Source organism: Pongo pygmaeus, chromosome 9 (genome assembly GCF_028885625.2).
Source record: "Pongo pygmaeus isolate AG05252 chromosome 9, NHGRI_mPonPyg2-v2.0_pri, whole genome shotgun sequence".
In the NCBI taxonomy this organism is placed as follows: domain Eukaryota; kingdom Metazoa; phylum Chordata; class Mammalia; order Primates; family Hominidae; genus Pongo; species Pongo pygmaeus.
In genome coordinates this window covers 106,549,868-106,577,589 of record NC_072382.2, presented here as the reverse complement: position 1 = coordinate 106,577,589, position 27,722 = coordinate 106,549,868, and the positions used below count along the sequence as shown (strand labels likewise).

The 27,722-nt window shown below is 37.7% G+C and overlaps 1 protein-coding gene and 1 long non-coding RNA gene across 4 annotated transcripts in view; one reads left to right on the top strand and one right to left on the bottom strand.

Annotated features, from left to right (window-relative positions):
* LOC134740278 (uncharacterized) overlaps window positions 1–9,490 on the bottom strand; it is a 69,901-nt gene extending 60,411 nt beyond the window's left edge. For all 3 annotated transcript variants that reach the window (XR_010127630.1, XR_010127631.1, XR_010127629.1), the window contains exon 1: window positions 4,104–9,490. This is a non-coding gene — a long non-coding RNA (uncharacterized LOC134740278). The remainder of the gene's footprint in view (window positions 1–4,103) is intronic.
* On the top strand, window positions 590–27,113 carry CASP4 (caspase 4). The gene is made up of 9 exons (XM_054437876.2): window positions 590–2,452; window positions 14,941–15,195; window positions 17,935–18,044; window positions 18,841–19,014; window positions 20,188–20,422; window positions 21,315–21,458; window positions 22,790–22,899; window positions 25,121–25,224; window positions 27,006–27,113. Exons 1-8 carry the CDS (start codon window positions 2,446–2,448, stop codon window positions 25,217–25,219), a joined length of 1,134 nt encoding a protein of 377 aa, XP_054293851.2. The 5' UTR covers window positions 590–2,445; the 3' UTR covers window positions 25,220–25,224; window positions 27,006–27,113.
* The last annotated feature ends 609 nt before the right edge of the window (window positions 27,114–27,722 follow it).

The window sequence follows — 27,722 nt, the reverse complement described above, 5'->3', positions numbered from 1 at the left end:
TGTGTTTTTATAGTGGCTGCTAACAGATTTTCCTTTCCATGACTACTGTTTCCTACAGGACATCTTTCAAGGCAAGCCTGGTGGTGACAAAATCCCTCAGCATTTGCTTCTCTGAAAAGGATTTTATTTCTCCTTCACTTATGAAGCTTAGTTTGGCCAGATATTAAATTCGGGGTTGGAAATTATTTTCTTTATGAATGTTGAATATTGGTCCCCAGTCTTTTCTGGCTTGTAGGATTTCTGCTGAGAATTCCACTGCTAGTCTGATGGGCTTCCCTTTGTAGGTGACCTGGCCTCTCTCTTTGGCTGCCCTTAACATTTTTTCCCTTCATTTCAACCTTGGAGAATCTGACTATTATGTGTCTTGGGATTGATCTTGTGGAGTATCTTACTGGGGCTGTCTGAATTTCCTGAATTTGAATTTTGACCTGTCTTGCTAGGTTAGGGATGTTTTCCTGGATGATATCCTGAAGTGTGTTTTTTGACTTGGCTCCATTCTCCCCATCTCTTTCAGGTACTTCAAACAGTCATAGGTTTGGTCTTTTTACATAGTCCCATAGTTCTGGAAGGTATTGTTCATTGCTTTTTATTTTTTTCTCTAATCTTTTCTACCTGCCTTATTTTAGCAAGATAGTCTTCAAGCTCTGATACTCTTTCTTCTGCCTGGTTGATTCTGCTATTGATACTTGTGTTTGCATCATGAAGCTCTCATGCTGTGTTTCTCAGCTACATCACGTCATTTGTATTCCTCTCTAAAATGGTTATTCTAATAAACAGCTCCTGTAATCTTTTATCATGGTTCTTAGCTTCTTTGCCTTGGGTTAGAATATAATCCTTTAGCTCTGCAAAGTTTGTCATTATACACTTCCTGATGCCTACTTCTGTCAGTTCATCCATCTCAGCTTCAGCCCTGTTGTGTGCCCTTGCTGGAGAAGTGTTGAAATCATTTGAGGAGAAAAGGCATTCCAGCTTTTGGAATTTTCAGTGGTTTTGCACTGGTTTTTCCTCATCTTTGTGGATTTATCTACCTTTAATCTTTAAAGCTGTTGACCTTTGGATGGGATTTTTGTAGGGTCTCTTTTGTTGATGCTGTGTTATTGTTGCTTTCTGTTTTTTGTTTTTCTTGTAACATTCAGGCCCTTCTTCTGCAGGTCTGCTGCAGTGTGCTGAGGGTCTACTCCAGACACTGTTCACCTAGGTATCACCAAGGGAGGCTGCAGAACAGCAAAGAGTGCTGCCTGCTCCTTCCTCTGGAAGCTTTTTCCCAGAGGAGCACTGACCTGATGCCTGTTGGAACTCTCCTGTATGAGGTGTCTGGCAACCCTGTTGAAAGGTCTAACCCAGTCAGGAGGCCCAGGATCAGGAACCCACTTAAGGAAAGAGTCTGGCTATCCCTTAGCAGAGGTGGTGCACTGGGCTGGGGGAATCCCCCTTGTCTGGATCGCTGATACTCTTCAGAGCCAGCAGGCAGGAAAGATTAAGTTGGCTGAACCTGAGACCACAGCTGCCCCTCTCCGCAGGTGCTCTGTCCCAGGGAAATGAGAGCTCTGTCTGTAAACTCCTAGCTGGAGTTGCTGGAATTCCTGCAAGGATTTCTTGCCGGGTGAGGAGGGATGGATCCAGGTCCCACCTCAAGAAGCAGTCTGGCCATGATCTGCCACAGCGGCTGTGCTGCGCTGTGAAGACTGCTGTCCAGTCCAAACTGCCCAGCCTCCCTAGCACTGGTAGGGGAAAACCACTGACTAGAGCTGCAGTAATGGCAGTTGCCCCTCCCCTGGGGCACTCGGTCATCTCTGGCGTACTCCAGGCTGCTATGCTGGCTAGTGGGGATTCTAATCCAGCGGATCTTAGCTTGCAGGCTTCTGTGAGAGTGGACCTGCTGCAAGGCCAATTTGCTCCCTGGCTTCAGCCCCCTTTCCATGGGAGTGGACGGGACTCCTGCCTCACTAGAGTTCTGGGAGCTGCTGGACTATGTAAAAACTCCTGCAGATCAGTGTCTGCCCAAAAAGCTGGAAATATGAACTATTTGGTTAATTCTTATGAGGAAATGAAAGAAGAGTTGTTAGATTAAACTTCTTCAGTCATTGTAGTTCTTTGTGATCAGAGAAAGAAAAACTGAGAGATCAGGAAGAGAAGAGACAGATGGATAGAAGAAGTTGGGGTGGCCACAGGAAACAAGAAAAGAAGCTGAGGTGTCAACCCACAGGATAATGTTTTGTCATTTTCATTTTTTTTCCCCAAGTCAGAAACTAAATTCCAGTAATTGGATGCCAATTTGCTGATGACAAGGCATTTCCTGAAAATGAGTCTGGAATTCTGAGCAGCAGTTTCACAATCTGTAATCACATGTTTCCGCCCTTTGCAATAAGGAAATACATAGTTTACTTTCATTTTTGAGTCTGAGGCTCTTTTCAACGCTGTAGAAAAGGACAGAGGCTGTTCCTTATGGCAGGTGAGTCCTTTTCTGACTAGGAGCTTGGGAGTAGGAACTTAGAAAACACTTGATTTATTGCTCTAAAATAAACACAAGAAAGGAAGTGAGCCGATAGCACACATGCTGAATTCCTTTTCTTACTGATTCCGTGTAGTTTGAATCATGGGACCTGGTGTTAGAGATATTAACGGAGGTCATATGTTTTCCAGATGTCTTTGAGCCAGAAAGAAGTTAATTCCTTTCTTTCAGCTTCTGGTAATCAAAGGGTGGGTAAAGAAAGCCAGAGGAAGTTATTTGTGTGAGACAATTCTAGAAGTTTCAGAATGCACTCTGAAATCTTTCTTTTGATTCCAAATTAATTGCCCAGATCATAAACCTTTCTCCCAGAATCAGATCTGAGAGCCTTTGAATTGTTATCTTCTTTGACATCTCTTCTTGTGAATTACATTCTTGGTCTGTTTAAAGTTATTCAATTTTTTCCCCTTTCTCTTTGGTCCTGGTACTGACTACTTTAATATAATATTTCATGGGTTAATATCACAGTTGTTTTGTTTTGCTGTTGTTATTGTTTTTAACTGATATCCTTCTCTCCAGCACTTAACTCTGCAATCCATTCTGCACACAACTTTTAGGTCACCTGTCTTATACACAGAAGCTGAAAAAGCCTAAGGGATAGAGTTACTTAGGCAGCTAGTATTCCAGCAGGTCATAACGCTTCTTTGGCTTCATTCGCCTCACAGGAAAAGGAAGAAATTGGACTAGAGCAGTGAATTCTAAACCTTATAACATATCACAGCAATCTGTAGTTATATAAAAAAAGTGAGATGACTACCCCCTTCCTCACCATGAATAGCTCAATCTTAAATACCCTGCAGGCATTTGTTACCTTTGAAGATCGCCACATAATTCTTATGAAACTGAATTGTCATAGGTTTGTGCTATTAGGAAAGTTGACCAGTTAGTTAACACTCTCTGCTTACCTGCTAGTGATCTATTAATGTAATTAACTTTGCTCAGGGACATACAGTGGCTCCCTATTGCCTTTTTTTTTCTAATATCTGAACTTTCAGACAATTTTTTCTACCTTTTGAAACATGTATATCCAGTTTTTCCATTAATCTTTGTAAAGCATGATTTCAGCTTCATAAAAAAAAATACTGTATTTACTTCACTCATATTACCTTGTTACTCCTTTGATTCTTCCTATAGAACAATTCTCTCCGGGGTTTATGTCTAACTTCACAACATTTAACTTAAGCTCCAGAATCAAGGGATCATTAGATAAAAACAGGGGAAACTGAAAGCCACTAGTCAAAAACAAGTCGTGGTTTGATAATTATAAACAACCAAATGTAGACAGCTATTGTTACCTTAAACTCTTGAGGAATTGTATCCTGTAATGTGTTTAAGCATTACATCACTTTGCCTGGAACCAAAACTGTGGTCCTGATGAGTTTTTTCCTCTAATTGATTCCTTCCATTTTTATTATCACTGCAGCTTTCATTCAGTGATTATTATAATAACAAAAAATAATCTATAGTAACCATTTCTTTAAAAAAATACTTACCATATGATAGCTATTTCATGCACTCTCTCTGATTTAATATTTAAAATCAATCAATACAGTTGTGCTATTATTGCCATATTATAGTTGAAGGGGATACTTACAGAACGTCTTCAAAATATGCTTTAGGTCAAAATTCTGTTGAGAGGAGTGGTCTCAGGTTGGCATGACTCTCAAACTCTGCCATCAATCTAACTTTCTGCAAACATCTTCAAATACTTGCCCTCTCTCTGATCACTGCCACTTCAGTCCTGGCCTCACATTTCTATTTTTTCTAAAGCCCAGCTCTCCCAGTTTTCTGGTTATATGAGACACCCTCAAGCCTTTGTGATTCTTTCCTTACTGCTCTCTGCCAAGAGACTAGCTCCTAGTTTTCCAGGGGACAAATTCCTACCAGTCCTTCAGGTTTCAGTGCCAAGCCCTCCCTTCTCTGGACAGCTGTCTTCTGCCTGAGACACACTTTGCTTATGCTTTTCTTGAGCTTCTGCTAATTATTTACATTCTTATAATATTTTTCATTTTACTTATTTGCATATCTATTTTTCCACTTGACTGCAAACTTTAAAGTGTACAGACATGCTTCCAAAGTGGTACCCCCAATAATAGCAGAGTAAGTTTCAAGAATTTATGCTCATTAAATATACCTGAATGGATAGGGAAATGAACATGCCTTCCTTCTGTTGAAACATCCAACACGCAACTATCGTCTGTTAAATGAAATCAAACTTACCTGGTTTGCTATTAAGAATTTGTAATCACCAGGTGGGTTCACCTTGCCGACTCCTTAGACAGAGCCAATTTATCAAGACAGGGGAATTGCAATGGCGTAAGAGTAATTCATGCAAATCCGGCTGTTTGGGAGAGGGAAGTGTTATTTAGGCTGTTTTTTGTTTAAATTGGCTTTGATGGAACTCTGTTCCATGAGGAATCTCAGATAAGACTTTTTAAGAGCCGATCCCAGCCATGCATTTGTACCCTTAAATACCTATGAGTTGGGTAAATTCCTCTCCTCTCAAGGTCCCAAGATAACTTGGAGCTCATGAACCTGTTAGAAAGTGATATTCTTTACTTACTACAGATCAGGAACCTTGTACAAGGACTCTGTGTAGACAAGGTATGAAGCCAGATTCCCCAAGGGGCTTTTATTGGCTCTATAAGTCAACTTTGATTCTTTAAGGGAAGTGTGCCATTCCAGTCAAAGCCTTGGTAAAATAACCAATTTCTCCAATTGTGTCGTGTTACAAAAGAAAACAGATTTTTATTGTACTTATGGAATTAACCATGCTGCCATAAATTGAGAATACTTACAAAGAGTTTCCAAATTCTGGAGAAATCAGGGAGAGAGAAACAAATATGCTTCAAAATTTTTTCACAGGAGTGTATTTTACCTACTTGTTAAAAGTTGCAAATATCTCTAAAAAAATAAGTTATCTTGACTCTGAAAACAAAAGGATTGGTGACATTTAAGATATCAGCTCTCCATGAGAGTCCTGGAAGTTTCGTTTTTTTCCTCTATTCCAATAGCACAATTTTTAAAGTTATCTGAGACCTGCACTAAGAGTCCTATATCTGATTATAAACTGCCTTTTGAAAAGGACAAAAGCAAGACAAAATGTCTGTGGAACACAAAAGTCTATAGACACTATTAAAGCTATACTTGACTAGGAATTTTGCTTACTTCTGTGGCATCCAACAATTTTACATAACAATTATAATTACTAATAATGTACAGTAAATTATATCAGAATTATAGAAGTCTATATAAATACACAGACAGACAGAAAATTCAGCACTTGTAAGATTTTTTATTTGCCAGTTGTTAGCTGGATTACTGGCTTCAGAGTGGAGCCCTTGGAGGAACAGGGCCAGGAAAGCATGCATATTTTTCTGAGCTAAATAAGCAGGCACAGCTGAAGGCAAAGACAGATCTCCAAAATGAAGGATACCATTTTATACTGGATCCTGGATCCCCAAAAGGAAGGAAATACTACTGGAGAAGAGAGTGCAGTGCTTCTAACCTGCATTTTATTGCAAGGCAACTTAAAGCCAATCAGTCCATTTTGAAATCAGCCCATCCCCCATGGAATTCTCATCTCTCAGTCAGGCATGGGGATGTTTCCATATCTTCAAGGTGGCCCGGAGCATGCTTCTCTGACCCAAGTGTGCAAACAGCCAAGTTTCCCTCCAAAAATACTATTAGCCATCCCTTAAAGTATATTTCCTACCTAGTTATTACATACGAAAGCTATCTCATAATGCAAAGTAATTTCTGATATCCCCAAAACTCGCACTGTCAGACAACACAATGCAAAACAGAACAGAGCCTTTGATTTTAAGAGGGATCCATCTACTTTTAATTCCTTGGGTGTCATGAATAAAACAGAGGGTTTTTTGTTTGTTTTTTGTTGTTTGTTTTTCCCAAAATGGGGTCTGTGGTGCCTACTCTGTTTTTCTCAAGGAGTCCCAGGCTACCAGAAGTTATCTTAGGGCCTCTCATGTGTGCATTAAGAGTGGCAAGACAAAAAATGGAGAAAAATAATTCGGTTTACTAAGAAGAATAAAACCTTTTCACAGAAAAACGAGATCCAAGAAGAGAAAAACATAAAGGCCTTTTAAATGTATCCATAACTTGTTTATTCACCTTTAATTAAGCTGACTTTTAACCACAGTGCTCTTAAAAAAATCCTTTTAAATTTCTTATTACCCAACTTTAGCCATGTGGCCAACATTTCTGGCTTTTGAACTTTATCAAAAGTAACCTCCCAGGTGCTTCAAAGATGTGGTAAGCAGTTTCTTTTTAGAAGACTTAGAATTTCCCCAAGGTAGTTCAGAGAAAGGAAAATTCAAGACAGGAAATCAGAAGCTATCCATGGGGTTGTGGGGGAACCTCATTAAATGGCAAAGTTATGCAAATAGCAAACCAGGATAGCATTAGGAGATATACCTAATGCTAAATGATGAGTTAATGGGTGCAGCACACCAGCACAGCACATGTATACATATGTAACTAACCTGTACATTGTGCACATGTACCCTAATACTTAAAGTATAATAATAAAAAAAAAAAAACACTTTTTTTCAAATTTAAAAAAAAAAAAAAGAAATCATTCCAGAAGCCAAGAATAGAGCCTGGGCCTCTATTGTCAAAAGGCAAAGTCTTAGCTACTGAATTATAGCATTGAGCAGTTTCTATTGCTATTCCAAGAAGGAGACTAGAGAAGCCACTTTTAACCTTGCCAAGGCTTTTAACTGCTCAAGAAAAATTTTTAGGGCTGGATGGTATAAACCAAAAGAAAGTATCCACATATGGTCACAAGATTAAGCTTTTAAGGAGGCCAAACAAGACAGAGAAATTTCATACAGTATTCGTTTCGGGGACCCATAACGAAGTTTATAATTGGCCAGCCTGCTGAGCTGGCTTGAAAAGCAGGCTTATAGGGGTCCTAAACTCATGTTCTATCTTGTGATACCCCTCTTTCCATTACCGAACACTGAAAGACAAATTCTTAGCAAGACTAGTCTTGTAAATTCTTTTTTCTATTAATCAAACCTTTACAGAGAAACATATAGTGATGTTTACTGTTTACACTGATGGAGAAAGAGAGAGAGACCAGAAACCTAGCTGGTAAGAATTTCTTACTCTTTTTGCTGGCATATCAGATTTCTGGGTTCCCTTCCTCTGCAACTTCCAGAAGAATGGAATGGCTTCTGATCACCCTGCTCACCTCACCATAGTTGTGGGGTTCAAGCCACTTTACAAGAGAAAAATCACCATTTTCTGTTTTATGGAAACATAGGCAAGATTCTTAAAATGCAAGATGCTGCCCAACCGGCTGCATGGGGAACCATTTAACATTTTCTATCCCAGCAGAATTCACATAACAAAACAGACACTAGTCACCTCGTTCAGCACCCAATATCAACCTGGCAAAGCTCAGACTTTTTCCTGTTGGTCCCTGTTGTCTTTGATCCACTCCAGGTGGGGAGGGACGACCTCAGAACAATAATTCACAATTGGGTCTCTGCGTAAGGCAAAGAGCAGATAGTCACCATGAGACAGGCCTGTTGAGCTTTCTCCAGGTCTTATCGAATGTAACCAAATAAGAAGAGTTCTCTGAGTTAGGCCTGCTGGACTTCCTTCAGCAATTCCTTCTGAGATTCCCTCCACATGTACAAACACACACAAAGATGAGACAGACAGAAGGCCTTCCAAATCAGATGATCCCTAAACAGGAACTCCAAGAGTATCCCTTCTAAACTATCCTCCTATTCTCTGTCTGAGAAATCTCAAAATTGTCCTGATTGAGGACAAGTCTCCTGAACCAAGACTCTTCCTACTAGTTAGAGCCAACCGAGACCCCAGTGGAGCCAAACATATACCCCGTGGTGGAGCTACAAACAGACACCCTGCAGTGGGGCTAAGACACCCCATCATAGAGCTACAGAGCAGTCGAGAGAAGGAAGGAGGCATTAGCAGTGCCTAGTATATTCACCAATCCTAACACCCTGCAATGGGGCTACAGAGAGACACCCCACTATGGGGCCACAGAACCAGTCAGGAGAAGGAAGGAGGCATTGGCAGGAGAAGGAAGGAGGCATTGGTGAGCACCTAGGGTACTCACCAATCCAGACACCTTTTAATGCAGCTACAGATAGAAGCCCTGTGATAGGGCTACAGTTAAAGGACATCTCTCCAGGATTATTTCTCCACTGCAATTAAATGCATGCACATTGGGTTGGCAGTGCCTGCCAGTGGAGAGAGTACCAGAGCCAGTCCCCAGTCCAAGAGAACTAGGCAGCCACTTGGGCTAGCTTCTGGATCCATCGCTGGAGTGGGGCGGGGCACCAAACCATAAGCAGGTAGCCACAAAGGCTTTCCCAGTCTGATTTCGTTCATTGTTGTAATTTCCTCAATTATAATTTTGCAAAGGTGGTTTCATATTCCTCAAGAGTTGAGCCACACTTAAGTTTTATTCATTTGTTCCTACGTGGACTTGACTACTGATTCAGTAAATAATTAGTAAACATTCAGTAAATAATTAGTAAAAAGAATGCCAAAAATAGTGCAGATGTAGTTCATGGCCCCTGTCCTCACAGAGCATAAATTCTAACAGTGGATAGTGGTAAGTAGGCTGGGAATCACAATTAAATGGAAAAAAAAAAAAAAAGGCTGGATGTGGTGGCTCATGCCTGTAATCCAATACCAGCAATTTGGGAGACCAAATGGGTGGATCACCTGAGGTCAGGAGTTCGAGATCAGCCTGGCCAACATGGTGAAACCCCATCTCTACTAAAAATACAAAAATTAGCCAGGCGTTGTTGTATGCACTTGTAGTCTTAGCTACTCAGAAGGCTGAGGCAGGAGAATCGCTTGAATCTGGGAGGCAGAGATTGCAGTGAGCCAAGATAGCACCACTGCACTTCAGCCTGGGTGACAGAGTGAGACTCTGTCTCACAAAAATATATAAATACATAAATAAATAAATGGAAAAAAAAATATGCTACTCTAAGGAGATACAAGGTGCCCTAGGAGCATATACCTCTGACACTGTCTCCTCTGGAAGAATTAGAGAGGATTCCCTTAAGAAAATACCATCTAATCTGATACTTGAAGGATAGACAGATAGACAGACAGATAGACAGAGAACAGTTCAAAAACCAGAAGAAATTAGAAGCGGGGGTGCTGAAAATATACAGATCCCTAAGTAGAGACTTGATTCCCTGAGAAAAGTGCCCTCTAATCTGAGACTTGAAGGTTAGACAGACAGCAGTAGGAAAACAAGAATGAATGAGAAGGTAGGGGCTGGAAATACAGAGATTCCTAAATAGAATCTTTCTAGAAATTAAATGAAGGCAGAACGTTTTGAATGTAATGAGCAAGGTGGGAACAGTATCAGAAAATGAGTGAATGAGAAGGCCTAAATTAGAATAGGCTGAAAGTTTTCATGGTCAAATCTAGATATTGGAACACTCTTCATTGCAAAGAGTAGAATAGAAGGGACGGAGAGTAGATTGATAAAGTTCTTATGAATTTATTTCTTAAGAAGGAAAGGATGTTGGCCTAAGTAGAAGTAATGAACAATTAGAATTGAGAGACGTGGTCAGATTCTGAAAATGTTTAGCAAATAAAATCGATGCAATATGAATTAAGAAGGGAAATAAGATATAGGGAAGGCCACAGAGGTTGAATATCACCAGGTTTTGCTGCTTTTTTGCAATTGGAGTATAGGTATTATTTACTAGTATATGGAAAAGAGAATGAAGGATGGAAATGAAAAAATGAACAGTTCATCTTTGTAAGTTGAGTTGAATGATGTTGTGAGATGTAGTTGAGATATCTCATTGTCTATTGAATGTATGGGTTCCAATACCGACATCCACATCTGGGCTGAATCCATAAATTTGAGAATGATTTATTTATTCTTTTAAGCATATAATGGATGCCATCAGAATGTGTAGATTATACCTCAGGCCATACTTTTAATTTACTTATTTATTTATTTGACAAATAAACATTGTATATATTTTCTATGTACAACCTTCTGCTTTTATGAGTTTAACCTGTTTAGATTCTATGTATAAGTGAGATAATGTGATATTTTGTGTTTTGGTGCCGGGCCTGGCTTATTTTACTTAATACAATGTTCTTCATGTTCATCAATATTGTCAGAAACGATAGGATTTACTTCCATTTAAAAGCTGAACAGTGTTGCATTGTGTATATAATCCACATTTTCTTCATCTATTCATCTGTCTGCAGACATTTAGGTTGATTTTATATCTTGGCTATTGTGAATAATGCTGCAATGGAAATAGAGGTTCAGATATCTCCTCGAGACACTGATTTTCCAATTTTTGACATATATTTAATAGTGGGATTGCTTGATCATATCTTTAGCTCTATTTTTAACTTTCAGAGTTGTCTCCATATAGGTTTCCATAAAGACCATGCTAATTTACTTTTTTTTTTTTTTTTTTTTTTTTGAGACAGAGTCTCACTCTGTTGCCTAGGCTGGAGGGCAGTCGTGGAATCTAGGCTCACTGCAACCTCCACCTCTAGGGTTCCAGCGATTCTACTGCCTCTGCCTCCTGAGTAGCTAAGATTACAGGTGCCCACCACCATGCTTGGCTAATTTTTGTATTTTTACTAGAAGCAGGGTTTTACCATGTTGTCCAGCCTGGTCTAGAACTACTGACCTCAGGTGATCCGCCCACCTTGACCTCACAAAGTGCTGGGATTACAGTTGTGAGCCACTGTGAAGGGCCTAATTTACGTTTTACCAACAGCATACAAGAGTTTCTTTTTTTCTACATCCTCTCCACCATTTGTTATCTTTTGTCTTTTTGGTAATAGCCATTCCAACAGGTGCAAAGTGATATTTCATTGTGACTTCAATTTCCCTGATGGCTAGAGAGGTTGATCATTTTTCATATACATATTCTCTGTATGTCTTCTTTTGAAAAATGTTTATTCTGGTCCTTTGCTTATTTTTAAATCAGTTTATTTTCTTTCTATTGAATTGTTTGTGTTCTTTGTATTTTGCATATTAATTATTTATCAGATGTATGGTTTGCAAATATTTTCTCCCACACTGTTGATTATCTCTTAAATCTTTTGATTGTTTCTTTGACTGTGTAAAAGCTTTTTAGTTTGATGTAATTTCATTTGCATATTTTAGCTTTTGTTTCCTGTCCTTTTGTGTCATATCCAAAAATCATTGTCTAGACCAATGTTATGAAGCTGTTCGCCTCTGTTTTCTTCTAGTAGTTTCACAGTTTTGGTTCTTACATTTACCTATTTAACTCATTTTGAGTTTATTTTTGTATATGTTTAGAGATTTTTATTCTTCTGCAGGTGGTTTTACAATTTTTCCAGTGCCGTTTATTGAAGAATTTGTTCTTTCCCAATTGTGTGTTCATGAAACCTTTGTTGAAAAGTCAAATTAATGTAAATAATTGGGTTTATTTCTGGGTTTTCTGTCCTGTTCATTTGCTCTCTGTTTCTATTTTTATGCCACTATTGTGCTATTTTGATGACTGTAGTACTTTGTAGTCTATTTTGAACTCAGATAGTGCAATGCCTGCAGCTTTGTTCCCTTTACTCAAAATTGCTTTACCTATTAAGGGTTTTTTTTTTTTTTTTTGTGATTCCATATAAATTTTAGGATTTGTTTCTATTTTTGTAAAAGCTGCCATTAGAATTTTGATAGGAATTGCATTGTATCTTTATATTTCTTTGGTTATTAGGGACATTTTAATAATAGTAATTTTCCAGTCCATCAACTCAAAATATATTTCTACTTATTTTTGTCTTCTTCAATTTCCTCTATCAATATTTTATAGTTTTGAGATTTGTTATTATTGTTGTTATTTTTGAGACAGGATCTCGTTCTGTAGCCAAGACTAGAGTATAGTGTCACAATTATAGCTCACTATAATCTCAAATTCCTGGGCTTAAGCAGTCCTCCTACCTCAGACTTCCAAGAAGCAAGGACTGTAGACACATGCTACCATGGCCAGCCAACTTTTTAAATTTTTTGTAGAGACATAGTCTCACCATGTTGATCTGGTTGGAGTTTTATACTTTTATGTGTACATGTTTTTTACCTACTTGGTTAAATTGATTTCTAAGTATTTTCGTAGCAATTTTAAATGGAAATTTATTTATTTTTTAAAGATGGTTTATTGTTATACAGAAACACTACAGATTTTTATATGTTGATTTTTTTTTATCCTGCAATTTTCGTGAATCTGTTTATTTGTTCTAAAAGATTTTTGGTGGATCCTTTAGGGTTTTCTGTATATAAGACCATTTCATCTTTGAACAGGTACAATTAAACTTCTTCCTTTCCAATTTTGATGCCTTTTATTTCTTTTTGTTGTCGAATTGCTCTGGCCAGAACTACGTTGAATAGAAGTGGTAAATGTGAGTATCTTTGTCTTCTTCCTGATCTTAGAGAAAGCGTTTTCAACTTTTCACCATTGAGTATGATGTTAGCTGTGTGTTTGTCATATGTGGCATTTTTTTGTTAAAAACTCTTCAATTTTATTGCTTATTGTATTTCTTCACATATCATTTATTCAGTCAACACTATATTAGTTTACAGAGCACACAAATAAATAAAACAGAAGCCCAGAACTCAGGTAGTTTGGATATCCCACACACTAATCTGTGTACTGTTTGCAAATCACACTGTGTTGCAACATCTGTACACGATGTTGCAAGACTAATATTTTTGCTACCTCTTCTCAGAAGCCTTTGTGATCTCACCTGTTGGAATGTACTAATGTTTTCTGAGCCCCTTAAACATCTTGTCTACATTCTTTTAAGAAGCTCTTCACCAACTGTCAGGCAATGTAGTTTGATGAATTAAGAATGGGGGCTCTGGATTCTGAACCCCTAGATTTCAATTCTTGTTCCCAGTTACTATATACTCGGTGTTCTCTCACATTATTTGAGTCAATTACTTATTACCTTTCATTTTCCATATAAGAGAGGTTAATATATGTTTTACATGGAATTTTTGTGAAATTTCAGTAATGCACTTGTCATGATGAGGGCTCAATGAATATTAACTATTTTAACTGAACCATATCATGATTAACCATATAGACTATGGTGAAAAAAACAAGATTTGAATCCTAATTCATATGATGTGACACAAGTTATTATTTAAATGGTGAATATAAAATAGGGAATATAATAACTACCACACTGGCTTATTGTGAGGGTCCAGTATTTTAATATTTGTAAAACCTTTGGTACAGTGATTTGTAAATAATAATGATAATTATAATAATGATTTAAATTGTTTTATATGCATTCATTTTTTATTTATAATAAGTACATGGGAGATATTACCCTTTATTAAGTTAATTTGTATTAGGTAACTTTTTTCCTGGTTTGTAATGTCTAATGTCTTTCTCATAATAGCTGCCCAATAAACATTTACGAAAATATTAATTCAACATAACCCAGACAATGAGGCTGGTGCTTCTGTGCCAAAGCTTTTGTGCAACGCCCTGACATGATTTCTTTAGATGTCATTTTGTGTCAACACTATCCTTACATCTACATGGATTGTATAATTGCCTTCGTAGCATGGATTGAGAATTGATAAGCTATCCAGCATTTCTGTGTACAATCTGCCGAAATCATATCTGTTGCATTGAAACAAAGGATGTATTACTTTGATATCTATATTTCCTTATAAATATTCAAATTACTCTAAGGAGTAATACATTAACATGGTGTCAAATTAAATTAATCCACCACACTGGAAGATTAGTAATCAGGTTACTTTCAATTTTAAATATTCATTGAGAACAAGATTTGAATTATAAATATGAATGCACTCATCCATTTATTCTTTAATTTATGTATTTAGCAAGCATATTAAGTACTTTTAAACATTTTGAATACAAAGATGTGGGTATAGGATGTAGGTTAAAAAAATGCAAATTCAAAGATACAGTTATTTCACCAAGAAAACTGAATACAGAAAAGAGTAAAAATCATATAGGAAGTAAAAATCTAGTAGGAAGAATTTATATTCTAGACAAGAGCATTGACTTTCCTGGGAATGTATATTTTAGGCAGATCATTATAACTATGGGCCGTGAACCAGTAAAAGAGAAAAATGAATACAATGGATTGACCAGGAAGTTAGCATTAGGTCCAATGCCACAGAAGGAAGATGAGAAGCTAAAAGAAAAGAAAAGAAAAAAGAACAAAAAAGAAAAAAAGTATTAAGTGGCAATAAATTGTTAAACAACCTGGTAGGAATTTGATGAATGACAGAACTCTACAGGTACAAGAAGACAGTTGGTGAAGTAGGACATACTTTCAGAAGTATTTCACATTATAGAACTATATCTAAAGTGAGGGTGAAACTCTTTAAGCTGTGCACGTAGTTAAAGGAGTCTTTCTATTTCTAACAGAAGGCAACCACAGAAAAAAACCACTTAAGATGTTGGAATCCCTGGGCAAAGATTTCCTCACTGGTGTTTTGGATAACTTGGTGGAACAAAATGTGCTGAACTGGAAGGAAGAGGAAAAAAAGAAATATTATGATGCTAAAACTGAAGACAAAGTTCGGGTCATGGCAGACTCTATCCAAGAGAAGCAACGTATGGCAGGACAAATGCTTCTTCAAACCTTTTTTAACATAGACCAAATATCCCCCAATAAAAAAGGTAAGACTGGATCTTTTACAATGAATATCTCAATTTTCCCTAAATCTGTTTAACTCCAAGGCCTAAGCAGTGTCTTCTGTGATTCCCCTATCTTTCCCTTCCTAAACTATCATTTTCACTAAATCTATCTTTGTCCTTTTAGAGACCACTTCCCTTTTGTGGGGCGGAATCTAGTTTACAATCAGCTAAAAGGCTGAGTCCTTGTGTTCAGACTGTGTACAAAAATAGTTAATAGTTCACAACTTGTAGTAATGGACACACAGAACTAAACCTAGATTCTGTCACCTGTGACCTATGTGACTTCCCGCAAGTTGCTTAACTTTGCTAGCTCCCTAGTTATTAGTCTTACCATCTGTGAAATGAAGACAATTCCAGTACTTTCTCATAAGATCGTCTAAGCCTAGAAACGTTATAATGACAGGCATCACACGCCAACAACTCCCAAGATACTAGCTCTCATCAGGAACTCTCTCCTCTGAACTCCAGGATCATTTAGCTCTAGCAGCATATTCAACAGGTCTACTTGACTGTTTTCCTGGCATCACAAAACAAATACAGCTAAAACTATACACTTTGTTCCCCAGAACAAAACTGTTGCATTTTTATTCCCTTTTCATCTCAGTAGACAGAAACAACATCTACCAAGTTTCTCCCACCAGAATGCAACTGGTTTATTCACCAATCAATAACAGTAATCAGTAGTTTTCTTGGCACATAGCAGATGCCTAAATAATGTAGGATGAATAAATAAATAAAGTATATGCATTCAATAAATATTAGTTTTCATAATTATTATGTGGATGCTATGAACTAGACTTTTCCAGTGCTTACTTACTTCTGCGAGTTACAAAATATGATAAGGAGAATCTCCATAAAATGTCTAAAATTTTAAAACTTCTTTTCAGAACTTTTGACCCAGATTGAATTATGTATTATTAAAGGTTAAATATTCTCATATTGAAGTTCACCAGAGACAGACTCAATTCCCCCCAGAATTTAAGCTGAAATCTTGAGCCATGAAGTATTACAGATTACCAATAATGATAAACAGTGATAAACAAAAGGAAATATAAATTGTTGAGACCTCACTATATCAAATGAGCTTTTTCAATCAGCACTCCTCTATGAAGAAGGGGTGTTCCTACCAACAGGGAGCACATGATAGTACAATAGTTGTCCAAGATTATAAGAAGGTAGCATTCTCATTAATATTTAAACTGGTCCCTTTGCAGGTCTTTAGTTTTTTCTCAGACCTGGATGGCATGGAAACAATCTCCATTTTCAAAAAGTCAGTGATAGTGCAACTAATGGGAATTAGAATAGAAGTAATAGAGGCTTCAGAATAGTTTTAGCAAACCCAGATATCACAATGAGCATCCAATTCTAAACTGAAGTAACCTATCTGATTAGCAGAGGCTGTGGCAGGAATAAGGCAGCTGCAACCCCTCACAGGAGGGGTCTAGTGTCTCCGTGGGCTCTATCTGCAGTTGGAGTCTCCAGAGTGATCCCAGGAAACTTTAGGCACACTGCCAGTGTACCTAGAGTGTATCCAGCTCTCTTTGGGCAGCAGTTTGCAGTATAATATGTACTATCTTGTAATGAAATGATTTGCTTTCATGCTAATTTTATTATTGGATGTAAGATAGAAATTCTATCTAATTTCTAATTTTATCTGAAAACACTGTATCGCACATACACACATAATGATCATTAGGAGATGACTAAGTTAGGAAGTTCTCCAAACCTGTAAGTGAACTGGAAACAGGAAACTTTGGATTAGAAAACATACCCTCTGACCAGGGAATATCCAAGGATCCAGTATGTCTTCACATTGGCAGAATTTTCTGAAATAGGACCGAAGGTCATATATCACTGTGTAATCTATGAAAAGAGATGCTCAGAAGGCTTGATATTCATACACACTCTTAAAACTTGTTACATCTCCAGAGCTCAGACTGGCTGGTTTTACAAATAGCTGGCTTTACAATTTGCACAGGGATAATTGAAGTTCATTTCTTCTAGAATCATTAAAAATTAACAGTAAGGTTGCTGAAAAAATAATGCTTTGAAAGTACAAGATTCAATATTCTGTGGTTTGGTGTATGTATGTGTCTGTATGTGTAGTGGGGATTAGGAGGTGACGATTACTCCAAAATGGGATTTTGTTCCATCCTGTATGGGATAACTATTAAGCATTTGGCTTGTGACTAAAAATACATGTTAAAATAATACTTTTTGTATGTTATGTTAAATAAATGTTATTAGAATTAATTTTACCTGTTTAATTTTACTTTTTACATGTGATAGTAGAAATTAAATATTGGACGTGGAACACACATTAAATTTGTAGTAGATAGTGTTCTGACAACTATTTACTCAGTATACTCTTGCACAGACACAATAGAAAGTCCATACAGATAAATGAGTATCCTGGAGTAAAACCTTTGGAAAACTCAAATTCTTTTGACTGTATAAGGAAAGGCCAAATTTAACCCCAACATCATTGACATGTTTTCCCCAGAATGATCAGAATCTATGATTACATGTTTGGGTGGATCTGCTTTTCTATTTTTTCCAGTAACAATACATCTCCTGATGTAGAATACTAGATATGAGATACAACTAAAACCCCTATATGTGAAGAAATCTTCCCAGGACGTCTTCTCTCTCAATCTTCTTAGGTGATAAATTGGGTCACAGAGGCAGAAATCACAATTTATGTTATGCAATATCCTGCAGCTCATCCGAATATGGAGGCTGGACCACCTGAGTCAGGAGAATCTACAGATGCCCTCAAGCTTTGCCCTCATGAAGAATTCCTGAGACTATGTAAAGAAAGAGCTGAAGAGGTGCTATGCTATCTACATGAAATAGAAAAAAAAGAAGAGATATCATTGCTTTCCTTCAGTGCACCATTTCTTACAGCACTAAATGATTGGGGGTGGGGATGACAGTAACCATTTTCAATAATGCTTTTACTAAGGGAAAGATTATGTGACTTCACAACGATACCAATCCTTTCTCAATCCATGATGCAGATCATTTTATCATGAGTTGAAAGAAAATTGGTATTTCTATTGCTCCTGTATTTATTCTTGTAATTATTTGGATTTTATGGCAATTGTAGCATTAGCCATGGAATAAACACATTTGGAGGATAATATAGCTGACTTGTAATTGGTTGCAATCTAGTTGAAAAGCTAGACATGAAGGATACTTGGGAAATATAATTAAAGCTTGAAAAACATTATAAATTTATGTGTTAAAAATAGTAACAAAATAGCTATTCTTCCAAAGTCAAAGACTTTTGCTGTATTCATTTTTCATTGGAGTCAATGACATCTCTTGTTTTGTATGAAATTTGGCCTGAACTTTGAATGCTGAGAAAGATTGGAGTAGGTGAAGAAGAAAAGGGAGAAGAAAAGGGGTAGGAATTATCTAGTTTCCTCAAGATTCTTAATAACCATTTCAGATACGTCCTGGTTGTTTCCCTGGGTTCTTGAGAGAGAGAAAGTCAGTGTCTTTTGATACAAGTTAGAGCAGAGAGCAGCTGCACGAAGACTTGAAAAAGCAACACTGATAGGCATAAGGAGGCTGAAAGGAGACTTGAGTAAATTAAATTTATTGCATCTCCATATCCTGCAGATCTATCCAATAAAGGAGAGAAACAACCGCACACGCCTGGCTCTCATCATATGCAATACAGAGTTTGACCATCTGCCTCCGAGGAATGGAGCTGACTTTGACATCACAGGGATGAAGGAGCTACTTGAGGGTCTGGACTACAGCGTAGATGTAGAAGAGAATCTGACAGCCAGGGTAAGAATCCCTCAGCCACCACAAACACATACATATTCAAGACACATCCTTCTAATAACTACCTAGCTTCAAAGAGCTCAACAAGGTTTAACAACCTCTGGGTTTGTGTGCGTGTGTGTGTGTGTGTGTGTGTGTATGTGTGTGCGTATACAAAATAAGAGTACTAGACTGGTAAATCTATGTCTGTCTTTTTGGTCCTCCAAATATCCTCAATTCTGGAAAACTAGACGAAACATGATTGACACGTGTTTTTATGTTTCTTACTGAATTCCAAAATCATGTGATTGGGATGCAGCCCCAAGAATCCCCAGAAAATTATAGAGTAATGAATGTTAAATGGCAGTACACTTATAAAACGAATATTGAGTCCTAAACTTGGTGTTAAGAGCTATTCCTAACGTTGGGAATAGGTCTGTAAATGAGACAGGAAGTTCCCAGCCAGCATTCATCTAGGTTACCGTAGAAAGAAACAGTGAAATTGTAAGAAAAAAGACAACTTCAAGCACCAGGTGTGCATATGTGTGTCTACAAAACAGTGACAAGACAGCTAAAAGTAAGTAAAAAGAAAAGAAAAAGGAAATATGAGACAGAATTGTAGGGTGGAGAGCAATGTTTTTGGGTTGGTTGGAGATGGCTCTGGAAAGACATGAATGCAGCGCCTTCAAAGTAGGAGATGCTACCTGTGAAAGAGCTGAGCTGAAAATAAACCTGGCACATGAGAAGCACAAAGAGAAGACCAGTGTGACTAGAGGTTGAAGGAGAAGGGACATAGTATGAGGGTGGTGTATGGTCAGGCCAGAAGTTTGATTCTATTCTAAGCATAGTGGGATGGATTTTACAAAGAACGTGGTGTGTTGCATTTATAACACATGACTCTTGGTAGGTAAGGAGAGAAAAGATTGAGATGGAAAAGAAAAAGTAACATGAGTAACACATAACAATATACAATATACTAAGAAGACAGTATGTCAGCAGGAAGAGAAAATGGGAACCCACAGCCCCATGGAGAAGGAAAAATAAAACCATAAAACAGCTGTCATGACTGAGTAAGCACTATGTGAAGCACCATGACTCGGATGTTACATATGTTTCTCGTTTTGCTCATGGTAAATCTAGGAGGTCCCATTAATTGTGATGCTTCTCCGACTGAAGTTAGACATTGCTCTTTTCCAGGATATGGAGTCAGCGCTGAGGGCATTTGCTGCCCGACCAGAGCACAAGTCCTCCGACAGCACGTTCTTAGTACTCATGTCTCATGGCATCCTGGAGGGAATCTGCGGAACCGTGCATGATGAGAAAAAGCCAGATGTGCTGCTTTATGACACCATCTTCCAGATATTCAACAACCGCAACTGCCTCAGTCTAAAGGACAAACCCAAGGTCATCATTGTCCAGGCCTGCAGAGGTGGTGAGTGCTAAGACTGAACATCTAACAGTTATGAAGGTGTATGAGGAGGATTGTGATGTTTGGTTTATATTTAGGGTCAACAGTCTTAGACCCCATCCAGTGCAAATAAAGTACATTGAATTCTAAAGAAACTCTACCTAAGGGTCTGGTATAACAAGAAATTGTCTCATCATAATTAGTGGAGAAATTTCTGTACAATTTTATCCACAGTAAGTGGTGAAGGAGATCATCAGAATCCCTAAATCAAAGTTAAACAGAAATACTCAAACTTTGGAATAGAATCATTTTCATGATAGCTTGATTTGTAAATGTTTTACAGACATTTTGACATTGTGTGGTTTGAGAAGAATTTCATTTGAAACTGGGGCCATTATGTAAAACAGCATCCCTTTTTCTTATAATTATTGAGGGGGAAATTAGTAAAGAGATCAGGGGACTTTAGAATGTTGCAGTTCCACTTTGCTCCAGAGATTCAATTGCCTCATGGCTGGCTGAGGATGGTGGCTCATGCCTATAATCCCAACACTTTGGGAGGCCAAGACAGGAGGATGGCTTGAGGCCAGGAATTTGAGACCAATTGTCTCATAGCTCTTGGGATCTATTTTTCAAAACAAAACAGATTTTTTTTTCTAGAAAATAGTAAATTCAAGATGATTTCACTATCAGTAGGCACACTGTTGAATGACACTGGAGAGAAAGAAAAGTGGTGTGAGTGTGTGTGTGTCTGTGCGTGTGTTTGTGTGTGTGTGTGTTTCCGTGTGTGTGTTTGTAGTGTGTGGGTCTGTAAGTATGAAACTAGTAAGAATGAACATTCAAAAAGAACAAGGTGGGCAACTGTGATAGCCATTCTGTGGGAGGCACAGCAGTGTGCAGAAAGTTAATGTCTCCACAGCAAACCGTGGGGAACTGTGGGTCAGAGACTCTCCAGCATCCTTGGAAGTGGCCTCTTCACAGTCACCTGAGAACCTGGAGGAAGATGCTGTTTACAAGACCCACGTGGAGAAGGACTTCATTGCTTTTTGCTCTTCAACACCACGTATGTATCTTTCAGTGGCAGTAAGGGATTTGTGGGCCTGAGGCTACCTTTGAATGAATCTAGAAAATCAAGAATCCCTATGAAACAATGATCTGATAGAATGTCGTATTTTACATGATCTTATGTGTGCTGTGAGAACAGATTCCTAAAGCAACCCGATACATGGAAACCCATTCACCACTCACCATTTAAACAGATGATGAATTCTGTTTTTTTATTAAGCTCATTTAACATTTTACATAGTGTTTTTATGGATTCCAGGAATGGCTTCTTTTTCTCAAATGATCAACTTCAAGTTTTCTTCTCCATATTTCCCATCTGATTCTACAATGAGCAGTGCCATTGCATGCCCTGCTAGAACTGTGGATACCCTTTAAAACAAGTAGGAAATGATAGGATGGGGCTGATTAGGTCTAATCTCAGGGAACACTGGTTAGTATTTCATGTCTAGGTAATCATCTTAAGGAGCATACATTTAACTGTTTTTGATTTGTATATTTTTAAATCTTATTTTTTAAAACCACTTTATTGAGGTATGATTGACATACATAATGGTACATATTTAATGTATACAACTTAATGAGTTTGGAGATATGTATGTACTCCTGAAATCATCACCACTCTCTATGCCATAAACATATCTCTCTTCTCCAAAAGATTCTTACACTTCTCTGTTTATTATTACCATCATTCCGTGATTGTTTGTGAGAAGTATACTTAGCATAAAATCTACTCTATTAACAAATTTCAAGTACATAATACAATGTTGGTTACTACTGGCACCATCCTGTACAGTAGATTTTTATCACTTTTTTCATCTTCTATCACTGAAACTTGTCATGTGTTCATCTATTTTTGTTTATTATATGGTGAAAGACAGTGTGGCATAATCTGCAAACAACTTTGGAGCCTGGTGGCAATTTTTTGTTGCTTACTCACTGTGTGAACATGGGGAAGTTCCTTCATCTTTCTGTGCTTCTATTTCTTCCTCTGTAAAGTGGGATAATTCCAGTTATTTCTCAAGCCCCTATAAAAGCTGAGAGAATGAACATGAGTTTTGTAGTGGAAAGTCAATCCCAAGAATCAAAATTTATTCAACATACAATCTCTTGAAATGCTTACAAACTGCAATTTTTGATCACCTTTTGCTAGGTTTTCTGTTTACTTTCTGTGGAAAGTGGGTAAATGTCAGGTTGTAAGTGCTTCCTACAAATCTGTAAATGTAATTCCCAAGCTATGCTTTTCTTTTTAAAAACATTCTCAAAACATAAATATGAACAAAAACATAGTGAAAGTCATAGCCCAAGGCATACCCACCTGTATCATTATAGACAACGTGTCCTGGAGAGACAGCACAATGGGCTCTATCTTCATCACACAACTCATCACATGCTTCCAGAAATATTCTTGGTGCTGCCACCTAGAGGAAGTATTTCGGAAGGTAAGTGTCTCTTTTCTAGTTATTCATTTATTTCTTCAGGAAGAATTTGTCATGATTCACCTTTTACTTCACAATGACAATCTTTGTCAGGGAAGTGAAAGTAGAGAGGTACCTAGTTTCTGTCATTCAGTTGTTTAAAATATGGCTAAGGAAAAGACAATTCCAATATATCCCAGCAGAAGATCAAAGTAAAATAATATCAACCATAAGCTTTATGTTATGGACTGTATGTTCTTAAGTTTTAGAGAAGGAAAAATATTTTGAAATAATTTTTATTTCTTAATTTATTAAATGAATAAAATCTGGGTGGTCTGTTAGGTCATGGATTTCCTCCTGGTGACAGAGGGGTAAATCAGGCCTACATGACGTAATCCTATCTAGGACTCACATTTTCGTGGGAGATATGGATACTGAAAATGTGGGTTAACAAACAAATATGTGCTAACAGATTGTGATAGGATCCATAAAGACATGTGAGAGGGAACAAAAAAGAAGTCATTCTTTCCATAAAAAAGTGCAGAAGGAAAGGTTTGCTACTTCTTGCCCAACTTGGGACATTCCTTATTCCTACTACTTCCTACGTTATTTTTCTCCATAGCCCGTACCTCCACCCACTCAACATATATTAATAGTTTATTTATGTGTCTGTTTTTTTACGTGTATTTACTCACTAACATGCAAACTTCATGATGGCAGGGATTTGCTCAGCAATTCAACAAACCTGGCATGTAGCAGATATTCAATTAATAATTATTGAATAAATAGATGCATAAATACATAGATAAATGCACCCTCTTGTTTAAAGAGAAAATGGGATTGGCATTAACACAGAATAGTATAATTATTAATAAAGTAAAAATTGTAGAGGACAGTAAAACTCCTGTGGGAAAAAAAGATATACCTCTGGCGTTTATAGAAGAAAGCCATCCAGAGCCAGCACAGTCACTCATTCCTGTAATCCCAGCACTTTGTGGGTCCGAAGGAGGGTGGAGTGGCTTCAATCCAGGAATTTGAGGCCAGCCTGGGCCACATGGCAAAACCCATCTCTACAAAAAATACAAAAATTAGCCGGGCATATTGACTGGAACCTGTAATCCGAGCTACCTGAGAACTGAGGTGGGAGAATCGCTTGAGCCCAGGAAGTGGAGGTTGCAATGAGCTGAGATTTCACCACTACCCTCTAGCCTGGATGACAGAGTAAGACCCTGTCTTAAAAAAAAATGTAATGAAAGAAGAAGAAGGAGGAGGAGAAGGAGGAGGAAATGCAGCATAAATTGAGACAGAGTTCCTGTGAATAGAGATCTAGGAAGTTAAAACTTTTCAATCTTCTTGGATAACTGGGAGTTAGACATTGTACTTTCAAGGATGTTCATAGAAAAAGGAACTGAAAATTCTGGATTTAGGATAAGTAGACTTACCAATTAGTTGATGCAAAAAAACTACAAGATCAGTTTGGTGGTGGAGATATGAAAGTTGTTCAGTGTTTGGGTGTTAAAGATAAGGTACTGGGGCTGGGCACGTTGGCTCATGCCTGTAATCCCAGCAGTCATTTGGGAGGCAGATGCCGGTGGATCATGAGGGCAGGAGTTTGAGACCAGCCTGGACAACATAGTGAAACCACGTCTCTACTAAAAATACAAAAAATCAATTAGCTAGGTGTGGTGGCGGGCACCTGTAATCCCAGCTACTTGGGAGGCTGAGGCAGGAGAATTGCTTGAACTCTGGAGGCAGATGTTGCAGTGAGCCGAGGTTGCACCATTGCACTCCAGCCCAGGTGACAGTGCAAGACTCCATCTCAAAAAAAAAAAAAAAGAAAGAAAGAAAGATAAGATACTGCGATTTAATTCTCCTTCAATTGAGGGATCAGCCTTGGTGGGCATTGAAAGTACAGAGTCCTTCCTTATCCAGTTTTCATGAACAATTTCCAAGGGATAACTTATTGTCAGATCTGTAGGTCAGAAATGGAAAATAGAGGAAATGAATGTTGAAAGACCTTGGATTAGACATGAGGTGTTTATTTTGATGTAAAGAGTACAGTCTGACATGGAGTGTCAATTCTAAGAGGTAGGGTACAATGTCGAGGAGTTAGAATGCCCATGGGCTTGGTTCTATAAAACCTGCAAGCTCACTTCATTCCAGGTGTTGTCTGGTACATGGTGAAAGATGCTTTCTGAGACTTGAAAAGAGTCGTATCTCATCTACAGCCTATTTTCTTTTTCAGGTACAGCAATCATTTGAAACTCCAAGGGCTAAAGCCCAAATGCCCACCATAGAACGACTGTCGATGACAAGATATTTCTACCTCTTTCCTGGCAATTGAAAATGGTTAAGTATTGAGAGTTGTTGGTGGTGTGTGAAATAAATGAGAGAGTGATATTGGTGGTTAAGTCCAATGACAAATGACAGCTGAGTATTTGGATGGTCAAATTGGTGTTTTTGTTGATATAGTCTGGTGATTATCTGCTACTTTTTTCCGACTTATATGCATTTGGATTCCTCCAACTCTACAATTAATCAGGCAATCAATCAATCAAGGAGGTAAGGAAAATCGCAGCAGAATGTGATAATGAAAAACCAAAGATAGCAATTATTGAAATAGAAACATATTCATGCTTCCATTACTATTTATATTCATTTACCTCTCATAGTCTGTCTTTCTCTTTTATTCCGCTTTCTTACACACACACACACACACACACACACACACAGAGAGAGAGAGAGAGAGAGAGAGACACACACACTAAGTAGCCAAACATTGCATCAAACCCTAAACAAAACAGAGTAAACAAAGGAGCTAACTCTGGATAAAGCAGCATTTTGATCCTCTGAGTGAGGATGTCACAGCAAATACCACATTATTGACATCCAGGTACCATTACCAGATGGTACAGAATACATCCTACACTGTGGAGTTTGTGTTGATCCAGGCTCTGGTTCTCAGACTGTTCTCACAATGCAGATCACCAATCACTCAGAGTTGGCTTTTGAATCCTCAATCACAGTCCAGAAGTTCCTTCAAGCTCCCATGTAACTTTTCTTATTACTTTGACCAAAATGTTATAGAATGGGTACACTGAGTCTGGACTAAATGATTACTTTCTTCACTCATAATATCTTTATTTCACACTAGATTATAAGACTATTATCAATCTCCCTCTAAAATACATACTTAAAATTATATTTTATAGTGAAATGTATAAAGTTGTTCTCAATACTTCCAACATTTACCACATAATTTTTACTCTTGGTTTCTGACACTTCAGTCACAATATTGCATCATTTCAGCATAACAGCTTTCAGTGCCTAATCCATACGATGGGGCTACATTTGGACATTGAATTGTTTGTTGACTAATATTTGCCAACACTAACTATGCACCAGGTTTTGTTCTAGATGCTTGGAATATGCCAATTAACAACGTAAATAGATTTCTTACACTCAGAAAGCTTATATTCTAGTGAGTAGAAACAGACTCTGAAGACATAAAGTGGTAAATATATCACAGGCCAGAGAGCAAAAAAAGATAAAAAGAAAAATAAAGGAAGACAAAGGAAAACACAGAATGATGGATGCTGTACTCTTATAGATATTTCACTCAAAAGCTTTTCTTGAAATAATGAAATCAGAACAAAGAATGGACAGAGTTGAGGAGTGAATAACGTGGTTCTTATGCAGGAAAAGTGTCCCAGCACAGAATACAGCCAGTGCAAATGCCCTGCAGTAGAAATGCACTTAACATGTTTAAAGAACTGCAATGAGACAGTGTGACCAAAAGAGAATGTGAGTGGAGAAACTGGAGACAAATTAGGAGAAGCAGTGAGAAGCCAAATAGCGTGATTCTATGTTATCACATGGTAAACCTTTAAAAATTATTATCTGAGCGAGACAGGAAGCCTTTCTAGTGCTTTAGAAAAAAGAAGTAATATGCTTTAAATTAGGTTTTACAAAGATCACATTTTGGTGAATAGACTAAGATGTCACAGATGGAAGTCAAGGGAAGTGGCAAGAGCACATGGAAGAGGATGCAAGAAGAATCATGATGAGGGATGGGATGAAGGCAGCAAGGGGTGACCATCTTGACATTCTGTTTTTTCTCTCCCCTGCAGGAAGCCACAAGCAGCCCAGCCTTCCTTTATCAACTTCAAGGAGCACCTTCATTAGTACAGCTTGCATATTTAACATTTTGTATTTCAATAAAAGTGAAGACAAACGAACTGTGTCTTTTTCTAATAGAGAATATAATCTCAGTGAAAATGGTGGGTGAGTGGAAATGAAGTGGAGGAAGCTAACTGGATTTTCTAGCTTTATGGCTCATGAAATATCTATACTTGGCTGATGAAGAAAACTGACTGTGACTTATCCCCAACAATAGGATGAAAGAAGATGTTGCCGAAAACTATAGTGAGATACTGCCTCATGCCCATTTGAATGACTCCCATCAAACAACCCCCCAACAAACAGAAAATAACAAGGGTTTGCAGGGATGTAGAATAATTGGAGTTCTGTGCTCTATTGGTGAGAATTTCAAATGGTACAGCCACCTTGGAAAACAGTATGGTAGTGCCTCATAAAATTAGAAGTAGAGTTACCATATGCTCCAGAAACTCCACCTATAGGTACATAACTAAAGTAATTGAAAGCAGGGTCTCAAAGATACATTTACACATCCACATTTATAGCAGCATTGTTCACAATATCTAAAATGTAGAACTATCCAATAACTAATAAATGGGTAAGAAAAATGTGGTATATACACATAATGGAATTTTATTCAGCCTTAAAAGAGAAGGATGTTCTGACATTTGTTACAATATGGATGAACC